The sequence below is a fragment of the Jatropha curcas genome, chromosome 5 (assembly GCF_041381405.1).
Source record: "Jatropha curcas cultivar XTBG-Jc1 chromosome 5, XTBG_Jcur_1.0, whole genome shotgun sequence".
Classification (NCBI taxonomy): domain Eukaryota; kingdom Viridiplantae; phylum Streptophyta; class Magnoliopsida; order Malpighiales; family Euphorbiaceae; genus Jatropha; species Jatropha curcas.
This window is the reverse complement of record NC_143155.1, coordinates 21469335-21493648: the sequence shown is the minus strand read 5'-3', so window position 1 is coordinate 21493648 and position 24314 is coordinate 21469335. Positions and strand designations below refer to the sequence as shown.

The window sequence follows — 24314 nt, the reverse complement described above, 5'->3', positions numbered from 1 at the left end:
TTATTGATCAAATAATTCATTTTATTAGGGTTCAAGAGTCATTAATTAGGCCTTGTCATTTGGCCATCATTTTCAATTTTCATTAGGTAGACTTGCATAAGTTAAAACCTCACCCATTAAGCCCTGTTTTGATTAGGTGATCCATGGGATGCAAACTAATCCCTAATTTATGTAATTTTGTTACATCTGTCCCCAATGACTATAAAGCCTTTTTGCTTTCCTTTGTCCTTATTTAAGCTTTTCAATGGAATTGACTTAGCTTTTGTTAGATACATGATAAGGATAAGAAGTCTCACATTGATTAAGTTTTCTTGTTTTATACCTATTTACCCAATTTGTAAATTTATAAATATTAACAGTTAAAATAATCTTAAAAATCTTTAAAAATTGTTCTATATCCAACTATTTAAATTTTTTTTTAAAAAAAAATATTTGTAAATTTGTAAACTGATTTTTTTTTTCTTTTCTATAATGCAAATATTTAAAAAAGAAAAAAACAATGTTACCATTTAAATCTTGGATTGCTAGTTAGAATTCGTCTAAACTAAAAATTAGACTGAAAAAGCAATGAATTTTAACTAGAAATAATTAACTTTTCATAATATTAATTATGATAACACCCATTACAAGATAGTGGCTTTCCAACTAGCTAGTAGAACATGATAGAATGATGAACCAAACCAAAAGAAGGAAGTTAGGCACACATGACAATGACATGACCCAACTTATTATTTCAATTAACACAACAAGTGCTTTCTCCACTACTTTGAATATTATTAGACACATACCAAATTTTTCAAATTTTGAAAGATCTAACACTTAGGAAAAGGAGTTCCACAAGTGTTAGCAACCTTTCTTGCATTTGGTGTGTTGATGAATTTCTTGAGATTAGGGTTCTTGAGATATTGGCAAAGGCAAGGCTTTTGTTCTTTGATTTTGCTGCAACACTTTACAGATGGTGGAGTATTTGATGTGATTGCACCTACACATGAACTTAACTCTGTTGGGTTGCAAACTACACCCATTGCCATTTCTGCCTCATAAGCCAACACTAGCACCACAAGAGTGCTCGCTATTGCCACATATGAGATATTCATTTTCTTGGATTTCTCTTCTCTTCTCTTCTCTAAAGAAATGAACTAAAAGAACTCTTTTTCTTGTGTTTGTGTGTTGATTTAGGGGCCTTGTTGCCTCCCTATTTATAGAAGGGAGAGGGGAAAAAGTAATGGTCAAGAATGATGGAATAATGAATCAAGAATTTTGGGATTCTTGAACTTTAAGAAAAAAAAAGAAAAAGAAAGAAAGAAATTAATTTATATTCACACTAATATATTGATATTTCAAGAATTGAGACAGAAATGGTGGGTTAGTGAAGAAGAAGTAAGAGAAAGAAAACATAGATTGGGGTCCCTCCAATCAATTCATTTTGAATAACTTCAAGGTTAAGGTCTACATACGAGTACGACACTGCACATAAATTTAAAGAACAATCAATTTATTAAACTTGCCATTCACAATACCAATTACCAATTTTCTTTTTCATTCAGTGCTTTGAATTGATTAAAACCCGTGATTTAATCTATTTTCTTATATACTAAGATCATGACATGGAATTGAATCTGACATAATTTTCAATATAACGGATTAAAATGTCTAAAATGTCCTACGTATATATTGTGAAAAAATTTGCTGCATTAAGCTTATTGAAGATAATATGCACTTGATGAGATTATACCCACACAGTTTGTCGTTAAAATGCTTATTTTCATTTCTTATTTCATTCTATTTTATGTACTATAAACATAGCCTTAAATTTTTAAAATTTATCAAAACAAACAAAAAAAAAAGAGTAGCTTCTTACAATATAAATTTCTAGAAAAGTAATAATAGTAGCTTCTTGACTCACCAAATTAGTGAAAACACTTGTGATCAAGATAACTCGAACTCAAGACCTCTTATTTCTCATATATAAGTGAAAAGATCAACTAAACCACCACCTAATTTACAGCGTTATTAGTTCATTTACTTTAATATATGTGAACATATGAAATGGGTTGCAACTTTTTTTTTTTTTGTCCTTTTATATTTTCAATAATTATTGTACATAATTAAGAATATGGACACTTGTTATGTACCATATCGTTATGTTTGATTCTAGAAATTTTAGTGCCCTAACTAATCCAATTTAATTGCGATTTTGTAATTCTTAAACATGAGAAATGAATTGAAGAGCCTTTAGCTATAAATAGGAAGTAGCGTGTGCATGAGATAGTGGGGTGGGCTATGCATGGTTGCAACTTGGAAATTGCAATGAGAGGATGGGTAACGTGTCTAGCTCGCAGGCATTAAATTTTTAAAAAAAAAAAAAACCCTAAATATCGTTAATTATTATTTCTCTTAAAATTTCAATTTCTTTTTTTTTTTAAAAAAAAAAACTCATATATCTCAACCAAACAAGTTAGTTGAACATGTAAGTATTTTAAAGTCTTATTTTAATAAAATTTCAATACACATTTAAAGTTTGGAGAAGCTAAAATTTTGTTTAACAATAAATTCAGGTTTGAATCACCTCCCTCAAAAAAAAAATTTGGTTTAGCAATAGATGAGTTTTGATTTTTTTAAAAACAAAAATAGGGTTATTTTAAAAGAAAAATCAAATTGAATTGAATTAAAAATATTTGAAATAATTAGAAAATTTGAAGAAAATAATTGAAATAACCAAATTCTTAATATATATATTATATATATACATGAGACATCAAAAATAAAAAACTACTAATATTTTTTCCTATTTTATATTTAAAAATTTTGTTTTGTTTTTTTTTTTTTTTCAAGAGCATGTCATTTTAATAATTTTAATTATTTAATAGATTGATGAATCTTGCTTCATCTTCAAAACAAAACAAAACAAAATGTTTAACTTATCTTCTCTGAGCCTCTCTCTCCTTACATTAATTAATAAATATTATATTCAAATTCCAATTTAATATAAATAATTATTGAAATTTCAGGGATGGATCAAAGCGTGAAAAACTTTACACCGCACCATCACAAATTATATCAATGCAGAAAGTAAGTTCTCCCTAATGATTTGGAAGGTACGAAGATGATGTGTTTGTACTTTCTACATTATAAAATGTGTACATCCAATATTTTCCAACCAAAAAAAAAAAAAAATTCATCAACCTAAATAATTTAAGCACAGAAGGAGCACGGTAAGCTTCTACCTTTTCTTTTGGTATATAAAATAAAATAATTTTTTTTTAGGAATAAACACAATATAATTCTTTTAGTAGATAAAAGTCTTACAAAACTTATATATATATATATATATATAATTCAAATAAATTCATATTTTCCCTTTTAAAATTTTTAGAATTAAAATTTTCAAAAACTTTCATATTTATCCTCCAAAATTTTCTAAAAAATCAAAAATTCCCCCAAATTTTATGTATTTTTTTCATAAATATCCATATTGACCCTCAATTTTGTCTTCCATTTTTTAAAAACTTTTTACTCCCCAATATTTACACTATATTTAGAACAAATGAATCATGAATGTAGAATTCATTTGTAAATAAATTGCTTATGATTAATATATCATAACTTAAAATAAGGAATTTAATGAAATTCTATAACATTATATTTGAAATAAATTCTTATATGAAAATTCATTTGTCTTTATTTCTTATAATACCCTTGAGAAAATAACTTAACAAAAATAAATAACAAAAACACTAACTATATTTATTATATACAATATAATATTTTTTTATTAAAATATAAATAATAAATTTCATATAAATAAATACACGAATATTTACGCTAATTAATTAATTATATAAGCAGTAACTTTCATGATAATAATTATTTTTAACTGATATAAAAATTCTTGTTGATTAAAGTAATTAATTTGGAAACTAAAAAATATTAAAAATATTACCACTGTTTTTAATTACATTTAAAAACAATTAACAATGTCAATCAGGTGGAGGTCTGGTTGGTCTTCTTACTTATGTAAGGATCGAGACCTCTCAACCATAGTTGTTATCATCAATTTGATGAGCAAAGGAGAGGACTACTCCTTATTGTGTAGCCCGTAGTATTATTTTGGTTTATAAAAGCCTCCAATAAATTTAAAAAAAATTATCGGTACTCAATTTTTTAGATTTCAAAAACGTTACTACTAGTATGACATTTTTCAAAAAAAAAAAAAAGTAAAAATATAAACTTAGTTATTACTAGATTTTAAAAAAATAATTGTTTCCTTTCAAAAAAAAAAATGTTATTACTAGTTTGAAATTTTTCAAAGAAAATAAACAAAGAGTAAAAATAGTAGAGTTTACAATGGAGCGTAATTTTGTCAATAAATATTTTAATAGTTAATTTTATGGAATTTATATGCAAATTTTATAGAATCCATTTATAAATTCCATCAATTTTAATAAAATTTGAGTTAGACATATTTAATTCTATAAAATTCAATTGATATAATTTAAATCTGTATTCTTTTTCATTTCAAATACAAAATTTTGAATTTTCAAATTAATTTCACCGAATTTTACGAGATTCATTTGTTCCGGGATTCTTAAACTAAAAAGACGATCACGAAAGGAGGCAGGAATCGAATGTGAAGGTGGACCCTATTACACAAGCATGGGACTAAATCAATCAGCACGAATGATGATGATCCAATTCAATCTCTATTGATTGCTATTGCTAGAGCATGAAATTATGGACCCTACAGTTTTTGCCAATCGGCTTTCGGTGATCTTCATAATCCTATGTTGACAGTTAGTTTTTCCCAATTGTGAATTAAGAAAGGCATGTATAGAGTTTAACATTTTGAAATTGTAATTTGTGAAAACATTATTTGAAATTTTTAAAGATTTTGCTCCAAGTACTAAGAACATGTGCATTGCCTTTATGAGTTATTGATTTTCATTTTCACTTTTTTTTTAATTATTATTATTAAGATTTGGATTTGTAATTTTATAATCATAAAGACCACTTTATTGCAATTAAAATAAAACTCAATGATTTAAATTTTTATTCAGTTTAAAGTTTTTTTATATTTTTGTGGATCCAAAAAATTCTAGATCATGTGCTGAATTCATTTATGTAAGCAATGCATAAAAGAGTCCTATGTGTAGGACTGTCAGTGTTTGGGTATAGATCTCTTTTCCATTATTCATTGAGAAGGCCCATCAAATTAATATTAAAGAAAAATATTTTTGTGAATTAAATAGAGTTTGATCCGTCGTTTTACTCAGGTTGGAAATGAAAGTGATGGATCTTCGGTTTGTGTCTTTTCAACCATAATAGTAATAGCTGATAATATAAATTTCAGGAAATCCACAATGTAATTTCAGCATATTTGGCTTTGGCTCAAATAAAAAATAATATATATTTATTTTTGTTCTCATCCCTGTGGAGCAAAGGACCAAAGAAAGTTAACCTGCATATATATATATATATTATTTTCAATCATTAAATATTGGTTATTGCATATATTGCATGATGAAGGAAAACATGATGGATCTGCAAATATAATAAGTTAAAGTTAACTTCATGATAGCTAGACAATATAATAATAATAATAATAATACTGAAAGGGAGGAAAGATTAATTTGTAAACCAACAAGGACTCATAATTACACTCGTAATCATTTAACTAAGCATGCTAGAAGATATTGAATTAAGGTCTCTTCAATCAAACTAATCTAAATAGCAAAAGTTATTTAATCAATAAGATTAGTCTAATTGTTAACTTTGATAATTTCCCTTCTTAATAATTAAGGTTTGATTTCATTAAAAACAATTTACGCCCTTAATTATTTGAAAAGGAAATTTAATTTTAATATGTATAAATTGATTTAAAAATACTTTTTTCATATATGTATTTATATATAGAGAGAGAGTAAAAAGCTTAATAATAGTCTCGCACATTAGAGTGCTTGAAATCATTATATGGATCCTCAAAAATGATGAGGATTTTTCAACTTGAAATCATCATTTCTTTTCTTTATTGTTAAATTCCATAAACCAAGTCAAGATTTGAGGTCTTGCAATCATTAACTTCACTTTAAATTTCACTGTTGTTGGTCACGCACAATACTACTTTTCCTATTGTTTAGGTCAAAGTTCCTTCGCACGATCATTGGAGATGGAAAATAACTGTTTTGACCGGCTATATAGCAGACCAAATTAATAAAAATTAAAATTTTTAAATTTTATTCTTATTTTATCTTTTTTGTTTGTATATTGTCAAAAATACTCACATTTCAATAAAAATTTTTATTTTTATTTATTTGATTTATAAGTGAAATCATGACCTCAGTCTAAATAACTATATCCAGATATTTATTTATCATCCATTAGGGGAGTTTTGTTGCCAAAGTTTTTGAAAATATAATTTAAGAAAATAAAATTTGGATGTTTAGTTGAGAAAATTCAGTTTTTAAATATGAATTTCATTCATTTTTTTATTATGTTCATGAGAAAATATATTTCTACCTCAAATGATGTAAAAATTAAATTTTTATGAAAAGAAAGGTTTTTTGATTAAAAAAAATTGAACTTCATTCTTTTTTCACTTTACCCATTACCACTGAACTTCCACAAAATTAATTATTTTAATAACTGATAACTATTTTAATAATATTTAACTATTATTTAACATTTAGCATTTTGATCCAGTTACTTAAAAAAACTATTAACATGTTACTATTATCAAACATGTTGTTCGTCTTTTGTAGCAATAAAACCGGAAGAAGCTCGCTAACATGTGAATTCCACACATCACTACATAAGCGCCACATAGTAGCCAGGTCATCATTTCAAAAAATTTAATGATAAAAAAAGCCTCTAACTTTGATTTTTTTTTTTTTTTTTTAAATTTTAACTAATACTTTTAATTTCGTCCGTTAACGAGCCTCTCCTCAAACCATAAAAAGTAATTGTATTTAATAAAATGAAATATAAATTTACCTTTTTTAAAACACGTTTCAAAATGATCCAAGTTTTGAATTAAACCAATAATTTTCAAATTTAAGAGTCAAAATTTAGTGAAAATATATAATTTTAGAATAAAAATACATGCAAAGGAAATGTATGGCAATGGGAGACAACAATTAACAATTATAGTTCACAATTGTCAGCATAAACAAGATCTTTATTCATCACAGCTCAGAAGAACATGATTTTGATCTACCAGGTCAAAGAAGCATCCTAAGCTTAAATTGCTAGTCATTGCAACCAGAAAATCCTTACACTTGCAAAGACCACTTGTGCTCATTTTCTGCATTTGGTAGCAAGCCTTGGGGAAATTGAAGCCAATCAGTCATATTAAAAGTGTTCAATTGAGTGCTCCTCTTAGACACGTAGCAGGCCATGGAGATTATTAATTTCTGCATATAATAGCATGATTAATTGATTAGTATGCGCGACAGGATAACAAACAGTACAACTCCAGAAACTTATTTTCTTATTGACATTGAGTTTAGTAAGAAAATTCAGCAGTTAAACAAATTCTGTATAAGGAACAATTTAGAGAAGTCAATTTGATGTCAGAGACTATTGAGTATAAACTTAGAGCTTGCTTCTGAGGCAATCTAGCGAACACAAATAAAAAACTTTCCATAACTGCGATACATAAGGTGTTGTATCCTGATGCTTATGCTTACCAGCTGCAGTATACTAACCATACAAGAGAAACACGACATAAAAAACTGAAGACCAAAGGGTAATTTACTGTCATCTAACTTAAATTGGACTAATGATATTGCAAAATTTCAAAATAGCCTAAATATCAAAACGAAAAGAGAATGTTAAACTTTGTGCCAGTTAATTGAAGAGCTTATGATGAAGACTCACCAAATAATATTGTCCCAATGAAGGAAACCAGCATGTCCTCTAGCGTTTGTGAATTTGTACACAGCACCAGACACTAGCCATATAATGCCAAAAATTTAAATTTCAAGCCATTAAAGGTAGAGGATGGCAAACTACTCCAGCCATACACTGATATATATATATATATCATAGCTAAAGAATAAAGTTTAATACCTTCATAACCTCCAAGAACAGGATCTTCTGCCAACAGAAGGGGTGTATCCAGGTCAATAAACCTGTAAAGAAAATTTGTTACTGGACAATCAGAAGGGTAGTATTTTATACTTGAAGCATAAACAACAAAATTTTGAAGTTGACAATGACAAAGATAAATAAAACTCAAAAAAAAAAAAAAAAAAAAAAAAAAAAGCTAATTATGTAGGATGCCATTTGCTATGCCAAACAGTAATTAATTCACTGGACATACTTGAAACACCCAAGGCCAGCTGCAAGGTGACCTGCAAAGCCCATGGCTAGCCTGGTCTCAACCATACCACCTATCATTAAATCCAATCCCGATGCCCTTGCAACCTCAATAATTTCAAGTGCCCCAACAACCCCAACTTTGGCAAGCTTAATGTTAATGACATCTGCAAGACTTCCTTCTATTATTTTCTTCACATCAGCTAGGCCCCGACAGCTTTCATCAGCTGCAACAGATACTCCATATTTGGTTTTCGCAATATTAGTAACATGACCAAGGCCTTCCCAATCATCTCTATGAACTGGCTGTTCAAAGAGAATAGGAGTAACCTGCATTTCTGTGATAAAAGCATTGTAGTTCAAGTTAGTTTCCATATCATTGCCTACAAAAATTCAATTGGTCAACATGATTAAGAAGAGGGATGAACAGAGGGAGGGAGGGAGAGAGGAACATGCACAAGTGAAGAATTCTACTCTCTATATTCAGTTAGCCAATGAAGCAAGTGCACAGAAGGGAGAATTACTATGTATGAATTTTCGAGTGTATTTAAGTGGGCCAAATGTGAATGGCATTCAAATTTGTTAAACACAAGTAATAGTAGATTTGCACATTCAGTAATAGGCAGATATTGCATTCAGCGTCATTCTAAAGTCAGATTGCAGAAAAAGCAGCATTGATACTCACAAAAGCTGCAAAATCTGCTAGGGTGCAAAGCACTCCAAAATGCACTGTGTTAATGAAATCAAGAAAGAAAGAGCAAAAAATGTATAACTCAGGAAGTACTCGCTCTGCAGTCAAATAGAGCTAAAGCTATTATGAAAAAGCAAACATTAAATTTACCATGTAATCTTTCAAGAACTTCAATAGCTTCCTTGGCTTTGTATCCCTCATTAGCATCCAAGATAAAGAAGCAATCAGGGTGAGCTAATCGTATGGCCTGAAGAACCTCAATGTCTGCCCTGAGGTTCTTTCCCACCTTGAGCTTCAAAGTTTTGAATCCTTGTTTGCGATAATTTGAAGCCAATTCAGCAGCTTCAAGAGATGATACAATGGGAATCTGCATGAGTAATGTGGATAAGCATACTTTTCAAGGATAGAACTCTTATCTATTTTACCTTGATGTACATATATTTCATATTTATGAAGAAACAGAGTTAAAATGAAAAGCCTCCGATTGCAGAAAGTGATTTTTGCAAAATGCAATGTATTTCAAACCTCAAAAAGAGTAATTATCTTTCTATACCAAATAATTACTACCAAAGGCACTGAACTGTTATATCAGTAGTTATGCTATCAGAAACTCCACCAAATAGTCTCCACAGAGGTATGCTAGTGCTATTTGCCGCTGCATCAATCAACGCCATCTCAATTCCTGCCCTAACCTTTCAATGAATAACATATTAATTAGTACTCGTGAAAGAAATCCATTTTGTTCCCAAAGACGAGAAGGAAAATGAAGAAAAAAATCATTATAACAAATTTCCATCAGAACCTTATTGCAAAAAAGGGCATATAACCTTCATGTATACATCAGGGATTTAGTCAAAATTAGTATCATTACACATTTATAAGCACCTGGAAACAGAAATTCTTCAATTATATAATATATCACCGGAAGCAGAGATGAGCAGATTGAGCAAAATATATGAAAGATATGATTATACTTACATAATATTTGCTTCTATTATCTTGCAAAATTAATTCAATCATTTAAGTTCCAACTCAATCAACCACCAATATCAGGATATGGCTAATTTTGATACTTAATTTTTTAAAGTTCAGGTCAACAATCTTTAGAGAAGAGGACGTGCATGTATACTGTTTTATACTCACCAAAGCCATAATAAAACTGAAAGGTATGTACTTTAACTGATTCAATGGCCACCCGAACTGAAAAGTCACACATACACGTCACAAAGAATTCTGAATTTTAAAATCTCACTCTTACTCTTCTGTTATGTATTGGAGATTCCAACTTAGTGTATTCACCATTATAAAGGGACTAAATAATAATTCACCCTTTTCCGTGAAGAATGATAACTCATTTCTATCCAACTAATTTATAAGAAATAAAACAGTTCGCTCAATTTATAAGTAAGTTAAATAAAACGAGGGATCAACAAAACTAGGAGAAACATAATAACAGATAATAAAAACCAAAACCAACGAAAAATCTCAATTCACTTACAGAAGCAAAGTCATGCCCAGGAAGTATCCCGCCAATCTTCTGCAAAAGCGAACCTAAAGTCATTGGCGAGCTGCTCCTCAGAAACGCACAAGCCTCCTCTGCCTTGGCCATAGCTATTGACTGATCCTCTGCAGTAACAAACGGCAATATTGGAGCTTCACCCCAACCTACACACCCATTACTCAATTCAATCCTGATTGCTACATTCTCTACCTTATCAAGCCTAGAAGATGCAATTGTAAAAGGAGCTATCAAAGGCACGTTTAACGGCCTATTCTCTGCTCTCTCCACATCTATTGTCAAAGTTTCCATCAAATCCCGAAACCCAAAGCTTGTTGCTGTGTTAGGGGTAGCTGAAGCCATTGCTTTGGTTGCACAAGACTTCCAAATAAGTTTTTTAGGGACATTTAAAGGTTTTGGGGTGGTTTGCAGGGAAAGATAGTGACATGAAATTGACAGCATCTGTTTGATTTGGGGTTTGGTGGACTTGAGAGGCGGGTTTCGGAGAGATTTTGATTGGGTTGTGAAATAAAGAATCGAAAAGGAATGCCATTTTCCGACTGGTGCAAACCAGGGTGTTGATCTGAGGACGGTACGTTTGGCTTTTTTAATTCATGTCAATATTGTTTTTTTTTTTTTTTGTTGTTGTTGGTCAGTTTTTGTTCCCTCTGAGGACGGTACGTGTTGTTTGTATTCGTTGTCGTTTGCATTGTTTATTATTTATTTTTTTGTTGTCGTTTAGATGTATTCGTTGTTGTTGGTCTGTTAAAGTAGTATTACTTAAATATATACATAAACTATGTTTGTCTGTGTTTGGGTTAGGTTTAGGGCTGCACGCGATAACCCGAACCAATCCAAGTGACTTAACCGAATCCAATTCAATCCAGCGGGTTGAAAATACAATGAATTAGATTCAATGGATCATAATTATAATTTACGGATTACATTGAGTCACAACTTCAAAACATAAATCCGCGGATTCAATTCAATTCATAAATAATATCAATATATAAATATACTAATTCTTATAATGACTTGTGATGCATATTGACTATACTCGTTACATAATCATTATTTATATTCATTTAACTTTTTTATTTGTAATATTAAAATATAAATTTTTATTTAGATTGCAATAAATATAGTAGTTAAATTATATTACATTTTATATATACAATAAATATTTCTTTTAGTTATATGTCTTATATGGTAATATCTCATTGAAAAAAAAATCCAATTAAATTATAGAAATGTTATATATATTTTTATGTTAAAATTTTTTAGTTGATTAATGTTATTTTTAGGATATCTTAAATTTTATAAAACAATATTGAAAATCTCATTATTCCCCTTATTCACACTTTTAATATATAGAATAGAATAGATAAATTGATTTGTAACTTTAAATATAAATACTAAATTATTATTTTTATCTTCAGTATAAACTTTGTTTGAAATGTTGCTATTGGAGTATATATAGTTTAAAACATATTACAAACTATTGTATAATTATAATTCTAAGTATATTTAATTTTTTTTTATAATTTCTCTTAAGAAATTAGATTTTATTTAAAAATATTTGTTATTTATCATTTCATCCGTAGATTTATATTGAACCCATACTTAAAACCTAACTCGTTCATAACTTGTGAGTTAACGTATTTAATGAGTTGGTTGAGTTAAAAAAATTATTAACAGCACATACTAATCATATACTTTAAATTAATGAATCTGATCCACATGTATTCCTAGTTTGCATTTATAAACCACTTCAAATCGTTGAAACCCAACTAAATTCACTCAAACTAAATTGAAAATGCAGTTTTGGATATGAATAGTTTAATTGATTTGTAAATTCTGAAAACCATCAATATTGATTTAATTATAATTTGATAGTCAAAACTGATACATTGAATCGAATAAAATTAAAAAATATAAAAATTAATAATAAATAAATAATGTTGGACAATATATTTATTCTTATCACATTACATATCTTTAATTGGTTAATCATATTAACTATATTTAACTTCAAATTTTAAAGCCATAATCTAATTACTTGCATTTGTTTGCACAAAATATTGGTTAAGGAAAAATTCTAATACAATTGAATTGCAAGAAATTTTGCATAATGTCCGAAAATTGAAGAAATTGCGCAGAAGATTAAATATAATTTATTTATTTTAATTTTAATTTTAAATTTAATGTAAAGATCAATTGAAACTTTAATACAATTTAGAGACTGTTATATTATTATTTGTAGTACATTTCAACAACATATTTTTTTATATTTATTTTCACATTATTAAATTATAGCCAATTTGCCAATTAAGTGTGGTCTGATTGGTTTTTCTACCTCTCCTAGAAAATATAGGAAGTGAAAGGTCTCGTTCGAATCCTCTCCATCACAAAGATTACGGTTAACTTGGTAAATGTTATTCAAAGAGGAGGTTTTAGAATGATCCATTAGGCTTCTATGTATATAAAAAAAAAAACACAATAGCCAAGTTGATAAATTGGATGAAACTAAAGCAAATTCCGGTTAGCTTTTTTAAAAGCTCTCCAGTACGTGTAGGGTTTAGAAAAATTTTAGTCACTAAAAAAAATATTTATTTAACAATAAATTATTCATAATGAAAATACCTTTTGTTTTAAGAAAAAAAATATTTTCCAATCTCAAAAATTTAATTATAATAATTAAAAAAACAAACAGTTATTAATTTATTGATTGATGCCACAAGCATCATGATTTATCTATTTCGAGTACTTTAATGTTAATAGTAGCCGCCATATAAAGCAATGCCCTGCATATGCAAGCCAAAGCCATTCCTTTCTTTAATTCAACTTTTCTTTATCACAAAGATTAGAACCTCCCCAAGCCTCTACCCATTTATATATATATAATATATTAACACATCCAATTTATTTGGTTACAGAGAGAATTTTATATAACTAAGAAAAAAAAATTATGTCACATAATTATTCATCAGATTCAGATGATGAAATCATTTCAAAGGGGAAGAAGCTCTTTGGGAGGCAAAGATCAATCCATGATGTTCTAGGAGGAGGAAAAGGTACTCTTATATTTCTATTATTTCATGGCATTTAAAAATTTTAAAGTAAATATAATTGTTAGATTTTAAATTTTGAAAAATCTTGTAGTAATGAAAGAATTTGGTGTTGGAAATTGCAGTTGCAGATGTTTTATTATGGAAAAACATAAATGTATCAGCAGCACTTACAATTGGGATGAGTATTATATGGTTTCTTTTTGAGGTGGTTGAATACAACTTTGTCACTCTTCTATGTCACATTTCCATCACCGCAATGCTTGTTGTCTTCATTTGGTGCACCCTTGCTGATTTTTTCAATTGGTAACTTCTTCCTTTTACTATTTCATTTTTATCTCACCAAATTTTATTTGGCCCAAATCATAAAAAAATCTCAGACTTTAACCTTTTATCAAATTTTGCTTTTTTTTTTTTTTTTAAATTTTATGAATCGATGTCATGTACTTAATTTTCAGTATCAATTTTAACATTTATAAATTTGAATTGATACGACCGTTAGCTTTAAAAAGTTAGCAAACAACATAAAATGCGGCACTGCCATAAGGCCAACTTTTTAGAACTAATGACCGAATCAGCTTCAAATTGACCAAAAGGATAAAAAACAGATGAAGACTAAAATTAATACTGAAAATTAAAAACTATTTTTTAATCTTAATTGCACTAGTTGCATGTAAACTTTATCCAATTAAAAAAATGTATTTTTTGTTTTTGTTTTTCAGGAGTCCTCCAAAGATACCAAGAAGCATATTTGATGGACAAGCATTTCAAGAATTTGGTTCTTCCTTCCATGAAAGGTTCAATCAAGCTTTGTCAAAGCTGCTTGACATTGCATATGGAAAAGATCCAGTACTCTTCATTCTGGTACTATACCATTAATTAACCATATTATATAATTAATTTACATTTTTGTTGTGAAAAATATCTTAATTTCAAAAAAAAAAAAAAATCAATTCAAGCTTTTAATTAATTAGTGCTTCAATTTATTGCTGTCAGACAATTATTTCTCTCTACATATTATCGATGATCGGAGGCTATTTCACTTTCTTGAATTTTATTTACTTCGGTAAGAACCATTGATCAATATCTTTTGATTAATCCATTAATTATCTAAGATTAGTTAAATTATAATCTGATAATTCTTGCTTGTTAATGGTTTAAGGTTTTCTTTGCTTCCAAACACTCCCATTTCTGTATAACCGATACGAAGCAGAAGTCGACGAGTTTGTTGGCAGGTTATTCCGACAACTGAAGAAAACCTACCGAAGGTTTGATTCGAACGTTCTTAACAAAATACCAAGAGGTCCGGTGAAGGAAAAGGTCAAATAAATTACTATTTATGCATATATATATATATATATATATATATATATATATATATATATATATATATATATATATAAATTTATGTAAATGTGTGTATGGAAAAGTTTATTCATGTGTATTTTATTATTGGATCTTGCATTTCTGGAGAACAATAGACCGTTCTTCAAGGGCCAATTTATGTATTTGACCTTATGAGAATATAAAAATTGGTAATCCAATGAACTTATAAGAATATAAATTATTGACATTTTTTATTTTACTCTTTAAAATAGAAGTGTTAAAATGAATTGATTTGTTGAGTTTGATACATATTCAGTTAACACACAACACGATCATGATTAATATGACACGATTCATTTAATAATCGTGTTAAATTTGTCAACATGAACACAACATAAAAATTATGCAAGTAATACGAGTACAATATATATAATCCGCCTAATATCATACGCAGGTTAATTAACTCGTGTTGACCTGAATACAAATCGCTTAACTTGTTTATAATTTTTAATTTTAATTTATTTAATTCAAATCATATTTAAAAATAAAATTTCATACATGAAATGCATATATTCCTCTAGATTCATAACTAAAATAAAAAATAATATAACAATAAAGTTTAAATATGATTTTAGACGGAGTATCTATATCTAACACTAAAATTATCGCTTTACCTTAAAATAAACGGAGTCACTCGCGTAACTCACGTGCCAACCTATAACAGAACATGTTTATATTCATATCATAAATGAATGACCCGTTTATGACACCAACCTGTTTAACCTAACTCTAATTTTAATTCCTGGCTGAGGGCTATTGATAAGAATAGCCGTGGCTTACGTGGAGTTGACTCTTGGAAACACAGCCACCATCGAATGTCGGAAATCTATGTGTTGGACTAAATTTGGCCCTTAAGCAACTATTTTGTATATACCATTTTAGATTCACATATAATAAATGAAAGTTGGAGAGTGCTGTTCATTATCAATCAAAAGGGAAAGCCAATGGAATAGAAAATTAAAGATCCAACATATGTTTTTGAGAATTTTTCCACTTAAAAAAGCATGATTAAACATTATAAATTTCTTAATTGGCCTCCACAATGTGCTTAATTAATTGATTTATTAATCTATAAAGCTCCAATAATGTTGTTTTATGGCTTAATTACTTTAAGCTTGATGGGAAAAAAGTAGTCCCACTTTGCCAAATAATTGCATTATTCGGATACCCATTTGAAGATAAGGTTGGACTAGATGTGCCTTCCTCTTCCTCAATGAAAATATTAGTCAGAAAGACAATTTTTAAATTATTCTGAAATAAACTAGAGAAATTTAATGGGTACCTAGTTGTGGCAGGTTGCCACACTCCACTACTAGCTTGAAGGTGGATCCATATGTAAATCCATATATTTAAAAATTACTCTTTTTGGATGCTAAAATAAAAAATATATATATTAGTTAATTTTCATAAAATAAATATTATTTGATTTAGTTTATATTAGGGTTGTAATTGATAATCTTATATACAAACATTTTATTCTACAATTAAGTCAACAATAATTAATATATATACAATATTTTTTATCCATCTCTTTGATTTAATAAAAACTATACCAATTTGTATTCTTATTTGAATGTTTAAGTGCATTCTCAAATCAGTTAGTAATTGAGATTAATGTTTTTTTTTTTAAATATAATCATCTGCAAATGAAACACTCGATGTCTTAATTAAGCTAATGAAATCTTTCCATTCATATTAATCTCGCTAATTTATATAAATATATTTGGATATATTTTATATTATAATATTGGTGCATAGTGGGAGCATTGACCCCATTATCTTGATGTCAAAATTCTGATGGTATTGTATTTGTATTGCCTGCCAATTCGAGTGCAACAACGAGAATCACATAAAGCTAAAATAATGCAATATTCATGTGTGCAACACATTGACCTTTCTTGATTGCAACCAATATAAGAACCCCACTTGCTCTAAGGCCATGAGCTAGGTTATGCTCACACACACACACTGCAAAGATGGTGAGGCAATGGAAGGAGGCGATCACCTTGGTCGGAGGAGCAGACGGCGTCAATAGCAGTAGTGGCGGCGGTTGTCTAATGCTAATGTGGGCAGCTTTGTTAACCCTTTCTTTACTGTCAGCCATAATCTTGGCTTGTGCAGAAGGGGCTAAAGAAAAGTCTTCCGACGTTGATTCAACCATTTATGGCGCTGGTTGTGGCGCCGGTTGCGGCGCTGCTTGTGGTGGATAAATTGTGTTATCGGCCACTTATGTATGTGATTCTTCTTTTTAAGGTGTCGTATAAATTTTGAGAGGAAGTTATGATGATGACTAGATATATCATATCTTCAAGCCTAATTAGAATTCATCTTCTTATAAATTTTATATATGAAACGAATTAACTGCTTTATCTAGTATCTCCAATATTTTTTTTACATGGTTATTATATACTTTAAAAAAAAAAAAACAATTGTGTTAATATGTATATACATGGCAGTGGGTTTGTTTTTTTTTTTTTGTTTTTTCCGAGTATTGGAGTGGAGAATTCGAATCTGACTATATTATCAAATCGTACATACACTTATCACTAGACTAGCCATGAGTTTTAAATTAGACTTTGAGATGAAAATATTATCTTAGAGGCATTAATCACAATTAAATTATCTATATATTGCAAAATTTCACTTTTCCTTTAATTCCAAATTTAAATTTAAGTTATTATGATAGGAAGAATTTTAACTTTCACTTTTCACACTTCCCGAATGGTGTGTGAAAATTCTAACTGAAGCATGCCTGATTGGCCATACTTATATCATATTAGTATTATCTCTCATGTCCCTATAATCATCAAAGAGAATTTTGAGCTCCATTTTTTTTATTAAGACTTGATCTATTATTTCTAATTTTAATATGGCATTAACTGGTAAGTGAAATTGTTTATCGCCTTATTGATTAGAACTAGAATTCAATATATTAGATCAGACTAAATATATGAATTTTTTCTGATTTATGAATCTCTGATATTATAGTATAAAAATTTCTACTTTTAAACAAATTAGAAAAATGAAGATATCTTAATATAAAGCATGAAAAAAAATAAACAAGTAGTATTACACTATTATGTCCATTGGTCTAAGTGTAATACACAACAAACATAAATATCAGTGTCAAGATGGCCGAGTTGGTCTAAGGCGCCAGTTTCAGGTACTGGTCCGAAAGGGCATGGGTTCGAATCCCATTCTTGACATAATTATTTTTATTTTTCATTTATTTATTGAACAATTTATGTTATTTAATTGAAATCAGAGCATTATTAATTTATTTCTTTGTGAAATCTTAATATATTATATCAAAATAACTTTTTTCTTCATTAATTTTATTTTACTACTTATCATTCTTGAATTTATGATGCTCCATTGATTCTTTAATAAGGTCCTTTTTTTTATTCAAAAAAAGTCATTTTATTACAAAGAAGGGAGAATTAATTACATATTTTAGATGCTGTAATTGTACTTTATTTTGACCATTGGATGTAATTAATTTTTAATTTTCATTTTATGATATATTTATAAAAAAAAAAAACTAAAATATTAGAATACTTCGAACTTTACAAGTTTTTATAATTTCACCTTATTTTGATTCTTTATCAATCTTACTCCAATTTCTACATTTTATAGCAGTATCACCCTCAATTAAATATGCAATTGCAAGTAAAAAAATGTTTTCATCTTTCTAAATCACCATATTACTCTAGTAAAAATTAAAAATAATTTCATTAGTCTAATTGTCTAAAAATATTGTTACACAGACTAAGTTTAATTTTTAAATATATGTTAATAATCAAACAATATAAATTTATATTACTCACAAAAAAAAACCCCATACATGGAGCAAAAACTAAATTAATAAAATCTAATTTTTTTAATTACGTTTTTTTTATTATCTATATTTTAAGAATGAAAAAAATTCTTATTATTATAATTTTTTGAATTGATAATATACTTAAATGTGTCACTCACTAGATGTAAATATTATTTGATATTCAAAGGACATTTAGAATTTTATTTTTTGTATTAATTTTTTATTTACAATTATATTCTTAATTACAATTGAGGATACTATTGCTATAAAAGGTTCAAATTAGAGTAAAATTGGTGAAAAAATCAAAATAGAGTGAAAAAAAAAACTAAAACAATTGATATTTTAAAAAATTAAGCCAAAAATATAATGCAATTACAAACAAGTTGCAAAGTTTTTAGTTTCCAATATTTGAAGTAGGCGAAAAAAAATAGTAAAAAAAAAAAAGTCTCATGTATATTTGAACCTCCAATTGCATCTTTTAATTTCTTTTACTTTTAAAATTATATTCAATGTGCATTTTGATGTTTTAAAGCCTCAAAGAAAGCAAAGAGGGAAATAACTAAACAAAATCATTATTGAACTCTTGTTTTTTTTTTTTTTTTTGACTTTTTCTTAGCTTCATGTCTTTTCAATTATTGAATTCTTGAAGTTTCTTTAAAATACAAAACAAATCATTTTTTGTATTATGATGTTAATTTCTCGCTTGGATTTTACAAAATACATGAAACAAAAGATGACAAAAGGGTTTTAGGGTTTTCTTCAAATGGGCCCCTAAAGGAGAAGACACAACATGTTCATTCAAGAAGAGCAATTATTTAGAGAAAATAGAAATTTACCAATAACCAAATTTCCCTCTACATGATGATGCAAATCCCTTGCAAGAAATGCACAAAAATTACCCATCTCGACAATTAACAGTCCCAGTCAATATCAATGATAAAAGATGCAATAAAACCAAAGATTTAAACAATATAAACACATGAAAACACAAAAAAGAAAAAATTTGTTGTAAAAAAATCAACTTTCAGCAGCAGACCTTCTACGTTGCAATTCATTAGCTCTAAACTTCAATCTGGTCTTCGAAGACGAATAACTGCTTTCAGATTTTCCCGCTTTACTAGGCAAACTATCAGAATCCAAATCAGAAAACGAAGAATATGATTCATATACTTTCTTCTTTGATCCACAACAAGTCCAATAACGACCACAAGCATGCTTTGCAGCTCTCCATCCAATCTTGCAGGGCAACTTAATGCAGCACCAAGCAACACACAGAGGACAAGAAGCACAGAATAAACAAGCACCGCAAGAAAATTCTACAGCTTTATAATAACAATTTTGATCTTGCTCTTTACACAAAGAAGAACAAGAACATGAATTACTGGAAGGCGGCTTTGCCTCCTTTATTCTTTCATGTCCTTTGCCATAGGAATTTATCTTTGCTTCATCTCTAAGGAGAAACTTGCCTTCCATTATTATGAATGGTAGTTTTCTGTTTCAAGAATGATAAAGATTCCAACGAGTACTATGAACACAGCACATACTTTTTCTTGAAATTTATACCATCTTTTTTTTTCGTTTCACTTTTTATCAAATTGGAACCAATTTTTGGAATATGCTTTCAAGTCTTTTTCACATATGCAGACTGCAGATTCTTCCAGCAACAGATTAAGTTCTTGATGGTCGATATTGTTTGCATGAAATTCCAATCTATCGACACAAAGAATACCGAACAACAAATAATTTAACAATATATAGTACAACAATAACTTCAGAATTAAAATTCTTGTTTAAAAAATAAGATATTCTTGTCTACTTGAAAGCTTTTATGGAACATTGGTAAAAACAAAAAACTGAAAATAAAGATAAGAGTGGCTAATTAAAAGAAAACAAAAGAAACGTCCAACACATATTTCTGCAATCTTTTGATTAATTTTGCAGGTAATTAATATTAAATCATCATCAAAATTAGGAGATCATTCATTTGGGTAAGAGTAAAATCCCAAAGAAAATAGAACAAGTAAGCAAATTACTGCAAATTAAGAATAAATAAAAGGATGATTACTACAATTACTTCCTGAAATATGTTGTAAGTAAGAGATCCAACACTAATTCAAGTATACACTTTAATCCCTAAAGACCAAGGAATAATTTATAACTAATAAAGTTAGATACTTTTTTTGGTTTAATTTCTATATTTGTTATTAGTTGTTTGAAAAAACCTAAATCAAATTCCATAGACAAACCCCAAATTGAAACCATTACAATTTACAATTTACAGACAAGAAAGGAAAGTAAGTGAAACAAACCATGACAAGAAGAAGAAGAGTTAAGATTAGGGCAATTACTTACATTGATACATCAGATAATCATATTTCCAAAATGAAATTCAGGGTCCAGAAATTGTATAAGATGATTTTAGTTCACAGAATAATGGAGTAAGGAGAGGAGGTGTCTGGATGAGGAGAAAGAGAAACGGTGACGAACAGAGCACAGAGAACAGAAAAGAATGTGTCGTCTCAGAAAAGGCGATGAACCTTTCTCTCACGGTCTTGAAAAACGTCTACCCTTACGCATCCTCAAGGTTGTAAAACGTAAAAGGAGAAAGAACAGAAAAAGAAAAAAGAAAAATCAGAAGTGAAAAAGAAAAGCCTGTCAAATCTAGTCTGTCCTTTAGGTTGGATTTCAGTATCCACTTTACTTCAATCAAATAATTTTTTTTTTTTTTTTGAGTTCTTTTTTGGAAAAAAGCAAAAAGAAAATTGAGCAAAATACAATTATGTAACACTGAAATATATAAATTATTATTCGGATAATATAGAAGTCATTTCGCCAGTTAGCAGTTACCTTCACCCGCTAATTTCTCCGTCAAAAGCTGACGTGCTATTATTTTTTTAGCAAAATATTTTTTTAAAAAAAAGTCACATCAAATCCACTCAATTTTCTTCAATATCATCTCAATAAAGAAAATATTCAACTTATTAAAGAAAAAAAAAATACAAAGGCCATAACATCACTGAAAATTGAGAATTAAGAGACAAAAAGGTCATCATGATCTCCTCTTTCCCCTTTCATTTCCTCATCAGATCTCTTCAAAACTCAGGAAAAATGACAATATGACCCTATCTCCACATGAATGCCTTATTATTATCTTCATAAACAATCACGCAAGGAACATCCTTGCGACCTCAGTAGCACCGTTGGCATCTGCGCCTCCTGTCTCTGTGATGGCCACAAGTCTGACATCCACTTCTCTTTCTAGTTCATGTGTCTTGCTCTGATTCTTTGACCAACAATCATTCTTCAGCCTCATGATAGGAATCATAGGATCGACATGGACTTAGTGGCAATAATCTTCAAGGATTGTATAGAGATCATCATTTTGCTCTGATTAGTCTGCTTCATTGGAGTAGAAAGGGTAAGTTTTGGCTTAGAATTGATTTTAAAAGATTTAAGGATTCAATGCAAAGGGTTCGAAAGAGAAGGTAGGAGAGAGAAAATATGAGACAATTTGACGTGGACTTATTTTTCACTAATTTGTTAAAAAAATATTTCCGTCAGTTTTCTATTGGAAAATCACGGGAAACTTAAATGACTTTTTTTTTTTTTAATAGTTTATGTAATTTTAAGTGAAGAATTAAAGTCTATGAATATTATTAATTAATAAGGCTTATAATTCAGGTGCCACAGGTGAAAATAAATCATAAACTTAATTTGGTATCCTTCAAAATTCTTCTGCATACTAAAAAGAAAATTTATATTGGATTTGCATCGTCGTCCATATAATAAATTAATGCAAGCAAAATCACCATGAAAGTGATGACCACCTATTAAAATAAATAATTTTGATGTATTTACTCAAATTTTGTATAGAAGGGATATACAAAAGACAAATATTACTACTTCACATTTAAAATTTCACATTTTTTAAAAAAATCATTAAATTTGTCTAAATTATAATGACTTATTGAGTAAATTCACTGTATTGCCTTTAATTTAACTCTAATATTGTTATAAAACCATTAAATTAAAGTAATAGTTATTGGCCACAAAAGGTCAATATAGAAAAAAAATATTTATTATTCCTTAAAATTATAAATAATATTTTGAAACAAATTATTTTCTTAAATGTTATAAGTATTATGGAATATACGTAGTAGAAGAAGGGAATCACAGTAGATAAGAATACTCATTGATGGCTAACCAAAAAGATGAAAAAGAGGTGAAAAGACTATTTTCTTCAATTTGTTTTAAGTAGTATTTTGTTCGATAAAATTGGATTAATAACAAGAAATAGGACGATAATTAAATAGATATTAGACTTAATAAGAATAATTGTGCTTCATTTTGATTTTTTATTTTTTTTTTTAAATGGTGATTTGGTTTTAAATTTAGATCTAAACCCATTATTGTTTACAATATGTTTTATTTGTAGTTTTAAATGTATAATAACTTTTATTTAAAAAAATGAATAACTTATTATTCATAATAAGCATTTTTTTTGAATATTTATGAAATCTAAATTTTATAAAAAAAAAGGAAAAGCAATTATTTTATTTTACTTATTTGATTTTGTGAATTCTTTTTTTTTTTAATTGCAATTCATTGATTGATCTTTTTTCTTGAAATACTTTATTTTACTTTTTTTTTGTCAATCATTGATTGATTAATGTTATATGTAAAAATTGAACAAAGATGTTGTTTTGCATTCCTTATTTGTTAAATATTTCATTCAGAAATGAATAACAAATTGCTTAGGTAAATAATGAGATGAAAAGCTCTAAGAAGACATGCAATAGCTTACACCAATAGAATCATGGAGAATCCATGAAGAAATGAATAACAATTTGATAAAAGAAAACTTAAAAAGGAATATCTATTGCAATAATTTATAAAATTGGATCACCATTGTAAAATAGAGAGAATGCATTTTATTGCAATGATCTATATTTTGCTTCCAGGATAAAATAGGGTAAATTTGGACATTATAGCATTTTATAGCATTGTCTGTTTCCGGAAAACAATTTACTTTTGAAAAATATTTTTTAAGAAAAATGTTTTTCTTAAAAATTATTTTTCAAAACAACTTATTTTCCATCGTTTAGTTGCAAAATTGAAAATTAGTTTAAAATATTAAAATTTTGAACTCATAATAATAATAATAATAATAATAATAAGATAAATTTCGTATTTTAAAAATATTATTGTTAAATATGAGAATAATGCAAACAATTTGGTAAATTATGAAAATCACCGGGGATCTGTGGTGGTGGCCGACAATAATGGCTGGTGGTGAACAGTGAGTGATGATAATAGCTACCGATGATTAATAAATTAATAAATTTGTCGAAGTTCAGAAAATATTTTACGAAATTATTTTCCTTTAACCAAAAAAATATTTCCCGTTAAATTATTTTGCTTCCTCAAAGAATGGAAAATTGTGAAAAATATTTTCTTTTTTATGGAAAGCAACGGAGAAAAGAGACACATTGTTTATGATTGAATTGTAAGATTATCATATTAGAGTATGATTAT

At 28.1% G+C, this 24314-nt stretch overlaps 2 protein-coding genes, 1 long non-coding RNA gene, 1 other non-coding gene and 1 pseudogene across 5 annotated transcripts; 2 read left to right on the top strand and 3 right to left on the bottom strand.

The window, feature by feature from the left end:
* Window positions 1–572: 572 nt before the first annotated feature.
* Window positions 573–1195, bottom strand: LOC149496391 (non-specific lipid-transfer protein 2 pseudogene; annotated as a pseudogene).
* Window positions 1196–7112: 5917 nt separating this feature from the next.
* CYP77A5P (cytochrome P450, family 77, subfamily A, polypeptide 5) lies at window positions 7113–11130 on the bottom strand. 2 transcript variants are annotated; one of them, XM_012220059.4, is made up of 7 exons: window positions 10506–11128; window positions 9589–9699; window positions 9158–9374; window positions 8321–8654; window positions 8068–8129; window positions 7876–7948; window positions 7113–7409 (listed from the first exon to the last, which is right to left on the bottom strand). In XM_012220059.4, coding segments are annotated over exons 1-7 (1260 nt in total). In that variant the 5' UTR covers window positions 10968–11128; the 3' UTR covers window positions 7113–7408. The 2 variants fall into 2 exon arrangements, with proteins under 2 accessions (XP_012075449.1, XP_089578275.1); XM_089722149.1 differs by lacking the exon at window positions 7113–7409 and having other exon boundaries at window positions 7872–7948; window positions 10506–11130.
* A 2232-nt stretch (window positions 11131–13362) lies between these two features.
* LOC105636731 (Reticulon family protein) lies at window positions 13363–15158 on the top strand. Its single transcript, XM_020680330.3, has 5 exons — window positions 13363–13579; window positions 13699–13879; window positions 14296–14437; window positions 14570–14639; window positions 14736–15158. Exons 1-5 carry the CDS (start codon window positions 13474–13476, stop codon window positions 14900–14902), a joined length of 666 nt encoding a protein of 221 aa, XP_020535989.2. The 5' UTR covers window positions 13363–13473; the 3' UTR covers window positions 14903–15158.
* A 2926-nt stretch (window positions 15159–18084) lies between these two features.
* TRNAL-CAG (transfer RNA leucine (anticodon CAG)) lies at window positions 18085–18165 on the top strand. The gene has a single exon. It is a non-coding gene; the product is annotated as a tRNA-Leu (tRNA).
* A 2013-nt stretch (window positions 18166–20178) lies between these two features.
* LOC149496390 (uncharacterized) lies at window positions 20179–22427 on the bottom strand. Its single transcript, XR_016320773.1, has 2 exons — window positions 21132–22427; window positions 20179–20489 (listed from the first exon to the last, which is right to left on the bottom strand). It is a non-coding gene; the product is annotated as an uncharacterized LOC149496390 (long non-coding RNA).
* Between the last annotated feature and the right edge of the window lie 1887 nt (window positions 22428–24314).

Excerpts from the sequence above, each read along its gene's own strand:
- CYP77A5P (XM_089722149.1), bottom strand. The coding sequence starts at position 10,967 with ATGCTGTCAATTTCATGTCACTATCTTTCCCTGCAAACCACCCCAAAA. Across the intron at positions 9,700-10,505 it reads CTGGGCATGACTTTGCTTCT|GTTAGGGCAGGAATTGAGAT; the intron begins GTAAGTGAATTG and ends ATTCATTGAAAG. Across the intron at positions 8,655-9,157 it reads AGTTCTTGAAAGATTACATG|AAATGCAGGTTACTCCTATT; the intron begins GTAAATTTAATG and ends CTTTTATCACAG.
- LOC105636731 (XM_020680330.3), top strand. The coding sequence starts at position 13,474 with ATGTCACATAATTATTCATCAGATTCAGATGATGAAATCATTTCAAAG. Across the intron at positions 13,580-13,698 it reads TGTTCTAGGAGGAGGAAAAG|TTGCAGATGTTTTATTATGG; the intron begins GTACTCTTATAT and ends TGGAAATTGCAG. Across the intron at positions 14,438-14,569 it reads ATCCAGTACTCTTCATTCTG|ACAATTATTTCTCTCTACAT; the intron begins GTACTATACCAT and ends TATTGCTGTCAG.